The sequence below is a fragment of the Sceloporus occidentalis genome, unplaced genomic scaffold (assembly GCF_023333645.1).
Source record: "Sceloporus occidentalis isolate IW3139 unplaced genomic scaffold, rSceOcc1.0.p SCAF_2, whole genome shotgun sequence".
Classification (NCBI taxonomy): domain Eukaryota; kingdom Metazoa; phylum Chordata; class Lepidosauria; order Squamata; family Phrynosomatidae; genus Sceloporus; species Sceloporus occidentalis.
The window spans coordinates 39,942,013-39,956,103 of NW_028316982.1; the positions used below are offsets into that span (position 1 = coordinate 39,942,013).

At 37.4% G+C, this 14,091-nt stretch overlaps 1 protein-coding gene across 10 annotated transcripts in view; it reads right to left on the reverse strand.

The window, feature by feature from the left end:
- The window catches only part of RHBDD1 (rhomboid domain containing 1), a 45,420-nt gene that overhangs the window by 3,124 nt on the left and 28,205 nt on the right, over positions 1–14,091 (reverse strand). For 6 of the 10 annotated variants that reach the window (XM_089509202.1, XM_089509199.1, XM_089509200.1 and 3 more), the window contains exons 4-6: positions 12,503–12,591; positions 10,659–10,712; positions 8,898–9,017 (exon numbers count right to left, since the gene is read on the reverse strand). In XM_089509202.1, coding sequence (XP_089365328.1) covers positions 8,898–9,017; positions 10,659–10,712; positions 12,503–12,591 — 263 coding nt within the window. Of the gene's footprint in view, positions 1–4,503; positions 4,684–8,165; positions 8,256–8,897; positions 9,018–10,658; positions 10,713–12,502; positions 12,592–14,091 lie in introns of those variants that run through there. The other 4 variants (XR_016279998.1, XR_016279997.1, XR_016280001.1 and 1 more) reach the window with 3 other exon arrangements.

Genomic DNA, 14,091 nt, shown 5'->3' on the forward strand with positions numbered 1-14,091 from the left:
TTTTTAATTGTAGTTCTGTACCTTCAACAAGACAGTTCTGACTTACTGTAAATCTAATATGACCTTATCATGGGTTTTTCTTGGCAGAATTTGTTCAGAGGAGTTTCGCCCTTGCTTTCTTCTGAGGTTAAGGGAATGTGACTTGCCCAAGATCAGCCAGTGGATTTCCATAGTGAAGTATGGATTCAAACCCTGTTTTCCCAGTGTCCTAGTCCAACACTCAAGCCACTATACCACACTGGTTCGCTAAAGGGCTTTTACAGTTATTTATTTTATCTCACATTCTTCTCTTCATGAAAAGCTATTGGGTGGCACTGGCTAAAGTAGGAGTAAGAACATAAGGAAACATATTCTGGTGCACCAATGTAGTCTCTTCAAACACTCATGTTTTTTGTAAAAGGTAACATCTATGTTAGAAGTTTTGTTTTTACAGTGAAATGCATTTCAGTCCAGAGTAGACAAAGAAGCAGGGTATCTAAGCTATCATATACAACGGATATGCTATCCATATATATAATCCATGGATTCAAGCATCCACAGCTTGAAAATATTTTTAAAATGTGCAAATTCCAAAAAGTAAAATCTGATTTGCCATTTTATATAAGGGACGCTATTATACTATGCCACTGTATTTAACTGGACTTGAGCATCCATGGATTTTGGTATCCACCAGGGGTTCTGGAACTAAATTTCAGTGGATATCAATGCCCACTGTACTTCTATCTGTATGAAAGGCTGGTTTTCATTGCTGCTCTGCCACTGCTGTAGGTTATATTTCAGTGGAAAGAACAGGCAATACCATTTCTAAGTATTCCCTGCGAAATTCATGGCGTCACTATAAGTCAACAGACGACTTGAAGGCACACACATACATAAGCATCCAGAAGTCAAAGCAGAAATGAGCAATACGAACTCAGCTCCAGTCAGACTTCTTGTAATCCAGCAGATGGCACCAGAAGCTCACAGGGAACATATTAAAGAAAAGTAGGACAAGACCTAGTCAACAAAGCATTCTGCATAGTAAGCAGAATTAGGGTTATTTTGAAACAGATGGGTTCTACAGAAGCTGCAGCACTGAATATTATAGAGATGTTTATTGTCTGGCTGGTCTGAAACCCAGGGATTATTTGCCAGCATCTAGCACTTTCTGTGTCACATCAGGTTTCATCTAAAGCAGAATAAAGTGAAAGCCCACTAGGATACATATACATTTTTTGTTCTAATCCACTGTTGAATTCAGAACTTAAACTTGCTATTATGTGGCCTATTCAACACAGAAGTTCTCCCCCCCCCCTTCTGGAAAGATCAGCAGCATAACCAACATCCTAAACCTGATGCACAAAAGCTGGCTAACAGCTTTAGTCAGCTGGGAGGAACACAGAACTACTGTTTGCTTTTGCTTTTGGAAAGAAATGTATTTAAAGCTATTGACACTTGTTTTTAAAATTCAGTTTGAATCCAGTATTCTCAATGCCATAAAGGGGGGGGGGGGGGGAACCCTCTGAAGAACTTTTTGTGATAATCATGTTCAAGGGGTCATGTTTAGGGTCAGAAATTAAAAGGCACAAATTATTGTATGCTTCTAAGGTATGCAAAGAACAATTACGAGGAGGACTTACAAATAATTTTTTGTGGGTTTTCGGGCTATGTGGCCATGTTCTAGAAGAGTTTCTTCCTGAAGTTTCGCCAGCATCTGCAGCTGGCATCTTCAGAGAATGCTTGCCTGGAAAGTAGTTGGGTATGTATATACTGTGTGTGTGTATATATATATATATATATAGTATAAGTACAATTTATTAAGATTTCTCTGCATCAGAAGAGCCAATAATCTGTCTGTTCAGGGTATACAATGTTATCTAGGGAGTAGTAAAAAATGTGAGCCATCAACATTCCATAAAGATTATAATCATTGTAAGGGTATGTGGAGTACATACATGTTTATCAAATCTTCCTTTGAATGCTTGAGAAATGCCAAAAACAATGCCCTGAACTGGTGTGAAAGTATGAGCACTTTTCATCAGGTTGGATGGGAACCAAAATTCCATCTAATCCATATAAAACTGCTCAAGAAAGGCACCAGAAGAGAGGGGCAGGTACATCAATGACAGTACATGTGCCACCAAAGAGAGTTTGGTTTAATAATAATAATAATAATAATAATTTGTTTTATTTATATACTGCTATTCCAAAGATCATAGCGGTGAACAGCAAGTAAGCTAATTTGCCCCCAACAGTCTGGGTACTCATTTTAGCGCCCTCGGAAGGATGCAAGCCTGAGTCGAGCTTGGGCCCTTTTGCTGGTCTTGAACTCACAACCTTGTGGTTTCGAGTGAATGGCTGCAGTACAGGCATTTAACCACTGCGCCACCAGGGCTCCTTAGTTTAGTCAGTCAGTATGCACACTATCAAGGAGGTTGGCCTGAAAAAAGGGAATATAATGCAAAGGATGTAAAAACAGGAAAACTAGGAGACAAGCTTTATATTAATGAGCATCTCACCTTACAAGTCCTACCATATATGTTTAATTTAGTTTTAAGGGTTCTAACAAAAAATGTGGATAGCCAGGATAATTTGTATCCCACTTCTAATTACAAAAAGGCAATTGTATAAAGAAATAAGAGAATAGCTAAACCCTAGAGCAGAAAAGCCAGTATCATTTCAAAAAGGGTACAAATTATTCTGGCTATCCACATTTTTTGTTAGAACCCTTCGGTTTGTTTTAGCTATATATCTTGGGTTTTTTGGTTGTAGGGACTCCAGTTGGTTAATTTAGTAAATGCAGTTTCATCTTTCCAACCATACTCAGATAGACACTATGTAAAAATGAAAGGCTTAACTCTCTTCTTTATGAGCCCTATGGAGAGGTATCCTCATTACATATAACAAAACCAATCCGACGCCATCCTATAAGCTTGTCCTTGGCAGTACTACCAGATTGTTAGAAACACAGACTTTCTGGTGTGCATCGCCTACAATCCTATCCAGTTTTATCAGGCCAAATGATGAATCGAGTAACTCACAACAAGGCATAAGACATCTTAACTAGCCCTTTCCTTATCAAGAGAAGCAAAATGGCTGTTTAGGATCTGACTCTGACAAGGGGGTTCCTTCTTTAAAACTAGTATCCAGAGGAACATAGACGAACAAAAGAAAGAAAGAAAGAAAGAAAGAAAGAAAGAAAGAAAGAAAATATCTCACAAGGTCACTCCAAGACTAGAAGAGGAGAAGACCATTTTTCTGTTAAAATTCTCTGCTTCAGCACATAATCCAAAGTAACTATTTTTATGTATCATTTATGGAACCCTCAAATAAGATTATGACATATTATTTAGTTTCAATGGAATGTTTATAATAGCAAGAATGCTGGCTTATAACTTCAGGCGCAGAAAAGCACTAGAAGAAAATAAAAGTTTCATTCAACTATATATAAAAATGGGGGGGGGGAACCAACGACCTGTAAGTTGACTGCTTTCTGTCTATGATATTTTCTTCTATTTGCCAACTGTTTATTGTAATTTTGTATGTTTAGCAGAAAAATATCAAACCAAATATACAGTATTTCATAGTTCACAGAAAAATAACTTTTGAAGGTCCCTTACATTTACATCTATCAAATAGCATGATAAATTACTTTTTGAATACTTAGAAAGTTAAGATGTACTCAGAATTTTCCTCTGTAATGGATGAAGAATTAGGACACCCACTTCACACATATGCTGACTGCATGAAAATTTAATAATAAACGTAATTTCCTAATTTACTGCTAGACAGAAAGAGCCTTTCCTAATTTATCAAGTAGACTAACAAAACAATGTTAGCAACATCTGAAAACTGGCACCAAACAGCAGCCTCATTTTTGGCTTTAATTCACTTCAGATGACAAACCGTTTCTTCCCCAACAACACTGCTTGGTCTTGCAAATTAGATAGTAATGCCAGGACATTATGTCAAGTGTATCCAAAGATCACTGAGAGAGCTTTTGAGTACAGTATAAAGAATAAATAATGCATAACTAAGCAGTTTTTGTATTGGTAATATGATTTTGTTTTTCCAAAACATAAAATAGCAGTGCAACATCCCAGACATGAACCACTTATATTATATGTAAAAGAAAAAGAGATGCCTTTTCACAAGAATAAAGCACATCAAAGAGAAAGGAGGAGGAAAACAGAGTATGAGCTGTAGTTATAGCCTTCTTGTGCCTTTTTCCACTCACAGGCTTTTGCATCACTGTTGTTTACTTCTATTTTTTAAAAAATATCACAGGCACTACTTGGACATGACAGCAGTTTTTCTTCACAGTACTACAAACCTGAACTCACTACAGTGGCATCGTGAGCCACTACATGCAAAGAGCCTGCTGTGTGGGAAAAGATGTCATAAGGATCCATTTATATCAGCAACCAAGTGAGAATGGCTTAAGATGTTCATTGTCTTTAGAATATAATGCAGCTCTTGAATGAATTGTCAAGTGCCTTCAAGTTGACTTAAACTTATACTAACCCCTTCATAGGGTTTTCTTGACAAGATTTATTCAGAGGTGGTTTGCTATTGATTTCTTCTAAGACTGAGAGTGTGACTTGCTGAAGGTCATCCAGTGGCCAAATGTTGAGTCCTAGTCCATTGCAAACCTTTATACCACACTGGCTCTTGGAAGACCCCCTATTTTCCTGGCTCTAGTAACTATAATGTTCAACAGAAGATACAAATTAGAACTCAAATAAAGCAGAATATATATGCATATGTTCATGCATGACATTCACAGCTGTACTCCTTAAATGCACACTGTAAAACATTTCATGCTCTACTCATTGGACATATAAAATTACTTCTGTGGAAAGAAATGAAATGTTCTCATTTTCTGACATTACCAATATAGCATCACTAACTCTGACTGTATATTGCTTATAGAGGTGGGGGTGGAGGTAGGGAGACAGCCTGTAGGGCAAAATCCATTTACTTTGTTTTTCTAATTATACCTTCTTCTCAAAATCCCATACAAATCACTTAAATGCCCATACTACGTCTGAAAACAAGCAATTACTGGCCTGTACAAGTGTGCATATGTTTTTACATGTTACAGTTAGAAGAAAAATGCTTCCCTGGATCATTCCATGGATTGGGTGGACACCTGTACATACGTAAAATTTAAGAGAGGTATCATGTAATAGGCACTTGTGACAGCCATAACAGAACACAGTCAATGCAATTTCAACAGTTGTGATCACACTTCTTGGGACTAATTCTAGATTTTCCAACACAAAGCAGATTGAAAACTTGTAAGACTGGTTTGACCTAAGGCTATGATGGGCCAAATGAACATTCCACTGTTCTACAATATTACCTTCAAGTTTCTGAAAAACTATACAATCATGGGGGGGGGGGGGGGAGGAAGTGTTGACAGCTTAAAGATAAAAGTTATTCTGTCAAGTATGAGAGAAAAAACTCAAGTGAAACATAAGGACTGCATACATAAACTATGCCTATTTTATGCCTCGTGTTCCAAATTTGACAGCAACAGTTAGCTTTACTATGAGTGATACATTTTTCTCCTTCTGTGATTTCATATATTCTGAGTTTCTCAACCATTGCCATTAATTATCTGAATGTTTTGTTCCCATAGTCCTATATTACCAGGTTGCCTGTTGTTAAAAAAACAAACAAACCTGAAAGTAGAGGCTCTCCATTTTATAGAAACTATTGGAATCATACAATGCAGAGTGACTATAGGCCACAAAGAAGTCAGGTCTGAGTAGAGCGTGTAAACAGAGAAGTGGCAACATTTGCTAAGGACACCAAGTTATTTCTGTCTAATAATAGTATAATCTAACACAAGGAGGCAGCAAAAGGAGAATTAATTTAATTTGCTCCGATAGTGGTTACACAACAGTCTTGAAACCGATCTCTTCCAGAACTGCAAGTAGAAGAAAGAGTCACCCAAGAGTAGAAAAAGCAAAGTATCTCAAAAGGTGTTGCATGGTCTAGGAACGGTATACAAGCTCCATTTTAACGGCACAAGAGATCTTTCTGCTCAAACTTCAATTGTCCCAGTTCCATTCCCCTTTTCTGAAGAACTAGACTGATAAGCAGGGAACAACTTGTTGGGTGAGCCATGCATTTATATGACCCAGTAGAGCCTGTAATAAACCTCTCTGGGCAGGAGTTTGCTACTGTATAAAGGACTGCAATTCAAACAGACACCTCCCATTAACACCTGGTTCAGTACAGACATTTTATATCATGTAGTCAAAACAAGTCATGTTTTGCCGTACTTCATTATTTTGCCATGAGCCACAGACATAATTAGCGGGTTCCTTTATTTTAGTTTCCAAACGTATCTTCATAACAGTATGTCAGTCAGCTAATTATGGCTGCAGTGAGATATCTTAACAAACCAAAATCAAGCAGTGTCAAAACATGATCAAGAACTATATGACCACCATTCTAATTTCTTTTACATATTATATTGTACATGTGTTATTCATTCTGCAGAATATTTATTTTAAAAGATACTAATTCATTCCGGTAATTGTTAGAGGAAATAATAACAAGCCATATATTCTTGGAAAGCCATATAATTTCAAGTGCCTCTCAGATTTGTGTACCCATTATTTTCGAGATGGTCTGATGTTTCTTGTTATTTTCTACTTATGTTCTTGTGCTGATTGTACAAGAGACACAATCACTCTAATTTTTTTCTCTTTAGGGATTTCAAAGTTCATTATTTGTATCTCAACATACTGATTTTTGTGTGTGTTTTCATGTGGGAAATAAACTAACACAGCTGTGACTTTTTAAGCAAAAGCCAATCCTAAACCACTGTATTTCCTGGGAAAATAAACTAGTAAGCATGTAGAGCTATTTAAAACTATTTGAACACATTGTAAGATGCAGCATTTGGCACTTCCTGCATGGCCAAGAGCTGGAGAATCTGCAAGAGGTTTAAGTTTAACTACTTAATTTTATTAATTCTATTGAAAAGATAAATCTATCAATTTAAGATGGTTATGTTGCAAATAGCCAATAACAGGGCCTTGTCCTAGCATCAGCTAGACTTTAAATGTATTTGAAACGTACATGAACGATAGAAATAAACTATAAAATACTGGTAATAGCATAGACTAATAGTAATACTAAAATAATAGTAATACATAATAGTAAAATAAATAAAGACGTCCATATTTTTGTGCTAGCTTTCAAAAGTAACTTTGGGCTGAAACAGATGGCTGCATTAAGACAGTGTCGTACTGGCTTTGGGGCGTGGTGTTTAGACATGTCGCACCTCCAAGTCGCCCAAAAGTCACCAAAGCAATTACATGGTGGCCGGCTTCTGTGCAGCTTGGGGGCGTGGCGTTTAGACGCCACTTGCTCTGGAACCAGCAAAAAGCCAGCTCTAGAGACAAAGGGGTGGCTTTTTTCCACCCCAAATAGGAGCGGGTTTTTGGCTGGATTGGGGTTGCATGTCTCTTTGCCGTGGCCCCAATTCAGCCTTAAATGGGGTGGCTCCAAGCCGCCCCATTGGGCCTGTCTGTTTTGCCTCTTTATTGCCTTCCTTTGATTGCCTTTGTTCCCATCATCTTAGACTGCATCCACATTGCAGAATTTATCTAGGTTGACACCACTTTAACTGCAATGGCTCAATGTTCTGGAATCCTGTGAACTGTAATTTGTTGTAGCACTAGAGCTCTCCAACACAGAAGGCTAAATATCTTACAAAATTACAGCTCCTAGAATTCCCTAGCATTGAGCCATAGCAGTTAAAGTGGCGTCAACCTGGATTATTTGTGCAGTGTGGGTGCAATGTTATTATTGCTACTATGCAAATAGATTTTGTAGCACCACTGAGACTAACTGAAAGAAGCATGAGCTTTCGTAGACTTGAGCCTACTTCCTCAGATGCATGTTTTATTTTTGCCATGGTCATTGTGTGGCCCAACTGTTTCAGCTACAAACACTTCCTCTACATCGTCTTTGTCATAATAATAAATAATAATAAAATTTATTTATATTCCACCTCTCTGTGCAACACAAGCAGGGCAGCTTTGAGCAGAAATGTAGATGCTGTAACTTCAATAGCACCATCTCTCTTCCCTTGAATACTTTTTAAATCATCTTTCACTGATGAAATCTGGGAGCTTTGAAAATGATAATGATTTATTTCCTACCTTTTAGTTGACCTGACTAAGCTTATCACCACAACATGAACTCTGTATTGTGGCCAACACAGCTACCTTTACATCCTTATGTAGAGTTATCTATTAATAAAGAGATAAAGGCACTGATCAAAAAATTTTCTATGGCTTCAAAAACAAATGCTCTATATACTAATCTTCTGTTTGTTTATTTGAGTGGAATTGTAGACATATGGAAAACATTTGATTCCTACAAACCGCTTCACTGACCTACTTTCTTTTTGCAAAGAAAAAAAATGGTTTGTATAAACTGTTCCTCTACAAAAACATGGAACACCAGGCACAATGTGGGATCCAATGCATGTTAATTCTAACATTGGGGTGAATGGAGATAAGAGGAACAGACTGAAATACCATTGTGTGTATATCAGAATGTTTTCTGGTGCCTTGGACGGATTATAACAACTGTCATTGGGAGGCAAGTAATGTAATCTTGATGGGAAACTACATATCATTTTCTGCTATGGGTGAACAATGATGTCTCCCCTATGAGAGATTTTAATAATGGTGCAATTTCTTTGGTCCTATTCATTCTAATAAAAGCACAATATAAATTAAAATCCTGATAGGAACCAGTCCAAAACACATGAAGAAATGTAAACTTTGCAAATGAAAGAAGTAAAAGAAAATATTCATTCATTGTTGCTTTTAAAAATACTTACTTAATGAAACATGCACAATTGCTCCTCAACATGTACTTCTTACCTCTGTCATTCAGACTGTTTCTTATTGCCCATTCAAACTGTTCTGTCTCATTCAGGCCACCAGTATACATGTTATAATCTCTTGGTGCATATGAAGTATAACCTGAATATCTATTTTCCTCTGTGCAAAGAAAAGAGAATTAAAATTAAAGTATGATAATAGAAGTGAATACTATATCCAATCACAGTACCTATTGCTTCATTAATGTTACAAAAACAGTTTAAAGCAAATAAGTGTATATTAATATAATTAGTGTCTATAAATATGAAATATAAGTATAAAATGCTTCAACTGTGTGCTTTATTTATATTTAATTTTACCACACCTTTCTAAAAAAACAAAACAAAAAAAAACCTAAAAGCACTAGAAAAAAACCCCTGACTCAAGATATGTAGAATAACTAACAGGTACGGGTCAACAGGGTCAACACAATCTTCATGTTATTTCCATATTACATATGCTTGGTTTTCCCTCCAAAGAAGTAGGCAAATAATTTTGGACAGAAACACCTTCTCCTCCTTAATGTTCTGTTTCTGCTTGCTGGCAATATAGAGTTTAACAATTATTGCCATGATCCAGCTAGGGCCTATAAGCAGAGGGGAAAAAAACAATTTCTCTCCATCATATTTCACTCTTTCATTCTATTTTTAATATTTCTGAAGTGCCTTTCTGGGGGAATCACACACAATTTAAAATGATGGACTCAAGTGTATTATACAACATTAAATACAACTAACTAAAATAATTCAGAAGGCTGAGCAAAAAACAGATTAAGGGAGAATCAAACTGTAACTATCAAAAAGTACATTCCACAGTTTTATAATAATACAGGAGAAAAATGTTTTATGTTCACTAATTAAAAGTTCCTCTGCCAGTGATGACAATGGTGTTCTCAGAGCAGTTTTTTGTTAATAACCAGATAAATTGATAGCGAAATACAGAGTTCTTTATATGTCCAGACCCTGAGCTGTATAGGACTTCTAATGTTATGACCAATATCCTCAAATGATCCTAAAAAGCATTTAGAAATGTATGCTGATCTTTCAATCTTAGCATAATACAATACCATCAGTGTGTACTTGTTAGCAATGTGGTTGCTGCATTTTTCATCATCTGCTATGTTTGGATGTTCTTCAAGGGTAGCCCTACATAAAGCATACCGAAGCAGTCCAAGAATAGCCCTCTGGATTGAGAATCACACTTACTAGTGGGTTTTGGGTGCATGATTTCCTAACCCAATGTGGCAAGTGACTGTAGATTTATATAATTCAGTAAACAAACTTGGAACCTTCCTCATTAACTTTTTTGGGAAGATGCACAGAGGGCTAGATTCAGAACTATTTCATTCCTTTTCCTAAGCCAACAGCTGATCAACAGCATGCCAGCTTCTTTTATTAGGCTGCTGTATGCTCTTTTTGATCAAGAACTCTATGTGTTGTAACATTTTGCCTACTCATTAGAGAAACGTGACTTCTCTGGTGAATGAGATAACAGTTATAAAGATCAGTAAGAAAAAAATGAACTCCAAGATGCTGAGTATCTTTTCCTTATCACTGTGAGAATACTAGTAAGTATTAATATCTGATAACACAATATTGCCTGGATTGGTAGAGAGCAACTTCTCGAATAGGAACTTATTTTCTCCATACACTATAAATGTAAGAAGTCCTTACAACAGTTGATATATAACAACTGTTGCTTACTTACTGTGCATGCTTACTCAAAAATAACATATGATACTCTGAAACATAAGATATTTACCTGGATTATAGCTGTTTCTTTGTTGCGAAAAGGCAGCTGGGAATGTAAGGCCACCTAGCAAAAGTAACACAATTAATATTGACAAATCTTCACAATATCATACTGCCTATTTTAAAGTGAGTTTACATCATCTGCCTAGATGAGGTATGGCCAAACTGTATTACCCTGTTTCTTGACAGGGGCCTTTTGAATCCCTTAAGGCCCAAACACCATATCATTTGTCCACAAAACAGAACATCATATGATTGTCTTTGCATATAGTTTTTTCCAAGTCCTTTTTTTCTATTGCACAAAAAGGAGTTTGGAGGCCCAAAATAAAAGGCTGATCCTATATGATCCCAGAGACTCCAGAACCCCCACAGAAAAATGGATGATTAAAAAAAAAGTTCCTCGATAATTGTTTTCAAAGCTAATGTGCACAATGTGTGTGTGCGTGTGTAGTTATGAGTGGTGTAAAATGCCTTTTAATTCACAAGGCAGTTTACAGCTTTAAAATAAAACAACAGAATATATGGAAAGCTAGTCTTGCAAATGTACATTCACACGGCTTGAAATATGGAAAACTATGTAGGTCAGAAAGGAGTATTTCTAAAGGCAAGCTACTTCACAGGGGCATACCTGGTTCTTGTGCTATTTGCAAATATGGACATGTATTATTTTCTGCTGCCCACAGATGCATAATAAATGCATGAATATATTTCCTAAAAAGAGCATCACATAAATCAGGGCTGAAGAGGACATCCCTAACGCCAATTTAGCACCCTCTCAAGCTGCAAAAGACCTCTCAAAGCCCTGCCCCTACAAATGTTGGGTGAAATACCCACACTGCCACAATAATGTCTCAAAACTGGACGTGATAATACATTAAGTCAGGTTTGTTTGGAATGAATGCACAAGTCCTGTTGTGTTGTTTACACAGGTAAAACCTCCCCACCATCACTACCACTGTGCTGGTATCCAATGTAAATCACATAAAGGCATCTGATCTGCTTTCTAAAGAAAACGCCACAATCTTTTCTGTGGTGGCTATAGACACCTTGGAAATCTGTAATGGTAAAGCCTCATAAATTCAACACTTAGGTCCAAGACAACCACTTTAAAAAGGAGATCATGTTGCTATTCTCCCAGTACCAAAGAAGAGACATTATAGGGCTTGTTAATGCATTGTATGAACATAACTATAGGACAAAGATGGTCATCTGCACAAAGGGAAGAGGTCAATTTTTGCTCCCATGATCTCTCTCGTCAGCTGCAGCAGTAACACACTGGAAGTTGATATCATGTCACTTGCAGTTCCTGTTTTAGTTGCTTTGGGCCAATTTCCAAGGTTTTTGTGTGGTTGTGGGTTACAAAAGGAGGTATCTGTAGCTGGTTTTGCATCTGTACTTGGTTTTGGATAATTAGTGAATTTGATGGCAAATCAAAAGCCAGAAAATAGCTTAAAATATAAAAGAAATCAAAGGGGGGTTGGGGGCATTTGAGCTACAAAAATGGCATTTGGAGCTACATACAATCCAGAGACTGCACTATCACTTCCACAGGAAAATATATAAAAAAATAATGCTTACTGGATGGAACCACCACATAAATGTGACTTCTAAGTTATTTTTTATTCTTTAATGTTTAAAAAAAAATTGATATAACTCATCAGTAGCAAACAATAATACTCCAGTGAGACTAAAGGAGAAGGGGGGATGAACGAAAAAACCAAAATACACTTAATTAAAGCATGCCATATATAATAGCTTGAATGTTATCAAGTAGAAGCAATGATATATAATTCATATTCTGTTCAAAATAACATAGACATGAAAAGCCTAAGTAATAAAATCATCATTCTATACCTGCACATGTTTTCATAATAGTCTCCAGAGGTCCCATGGTGTACATCAGTCCAACAAGAATACCTGCCAGATGACCTGCAAAAGAACTCCTAAAAGAAAGCAATAGTTTGTGAGATGTCATGTTGCCCCGATTAGATGTATTCTGTACCATTATTATAACAACACCGACCCATTAGCCACATTTGGCAGGTTTTGTTCCACTTGATGCATTTTAAATTGTGAAGAGTTAATATAATCAAAGCAATAGCATGCATTTTAATGTGCAGTCTGTGATCTAAAAGAACACTGTAGCCTTTCAGATTAATGATTGCAAAGGGTTCCCCAGGCTTATTCAGTTGCATTCACAAACTGGATTCATTCTTTAAGTGCAACAACAACAACAAGAAAAAAGATAGATAGATAATCTATCTAACTATTTTTATAATAGTTTCAAACGAGAAATAAGCAGGGGAGGGAGATACACAATAGGTGGCTGACAGCATCCAGGAGGCAATGCTCATGTAGGATTTTTCATGTTCAAACTAAGTGCTCAGATGACTGGAAATTTATGGGGCAGTGATGCTACTGTATTGGCATTCCACACACCTTTTGGAAGGGAAGGAATGGCTCACAAAAAAAAAGTCTTGTTACAGCGAATTCAAGTGGCAGGCAAAATGGTAGCAAGTAATGATGGCAGTAGAGAAGTTTGGCTCAACTCATAACAAGCTGGATGAGGGTTTCTTAAGTTCACTATTACTCTCCCTGCCCCTGACAAGTGCGGATAAAATTAAAATAGACACTCTTCCCTTTAAGTGGCCAGCTATAAGCTGAGCTCCCCACATATGTTAGGTACGTTTGTGTTTGTATATGCATTCAAGGTGCCTGTCTGGAGACTCCACTAATTTCACAGAGGCGCGTTACAGACCGCCCAGAAGGGAGGGAGGGAGCCGCAGCAGCCAAACCGCGAGGCTCCCTCGCGGAACAGAAAGAAGCCCCAAAATGGCGCTTCTTTCCGCAGCGCGGATATGACACCGTGAGGTGCCAATGGCGCACTCGCAGCATCATATGTGCTGTGCGACGTGCGGACGCAGCACGTCCGCTACATAAAGATAGCAGCCCCCGTGTGGAACGGGCGCCGCCATTTTGTATGGAGTGGGTCCGTATTAGGGCTAGGGGTGTCCAGAAGGGATGCCCCTTTCTAATCCTAATATGGACCCAGTCCATACTTTATGCCCGTTTGTAATGGGCCAGAGTTTCTTAGGCAAGGGATACTCAGAGGTGGTTTTGCCAGTTCTTTCCTCTGAAATATAGCCTACACCATGTGGTATTCATTGTTAGTTTCCTATCAAAATATTAACCAGGGCTGATCCTGCTTAGCTTCAACCATCAGACAAGATCTGGTGCCTTTAGGCATTTAGGATTAGTATAGACAGAACTAGAAGTTACATTCAGCTTTAACAAATCTTCTTCTCACTTTCTGTTCTTCACAAACAGCTAATTTCTGTTCTGAACATCAACTGTGAAAACACCCTGAATCAAGGTGGGATAGCTGTCAGGTGGAACACAAACACCTTCCTAAAAACTGGCAGCAGCATTTTTTAGCTCAGCTA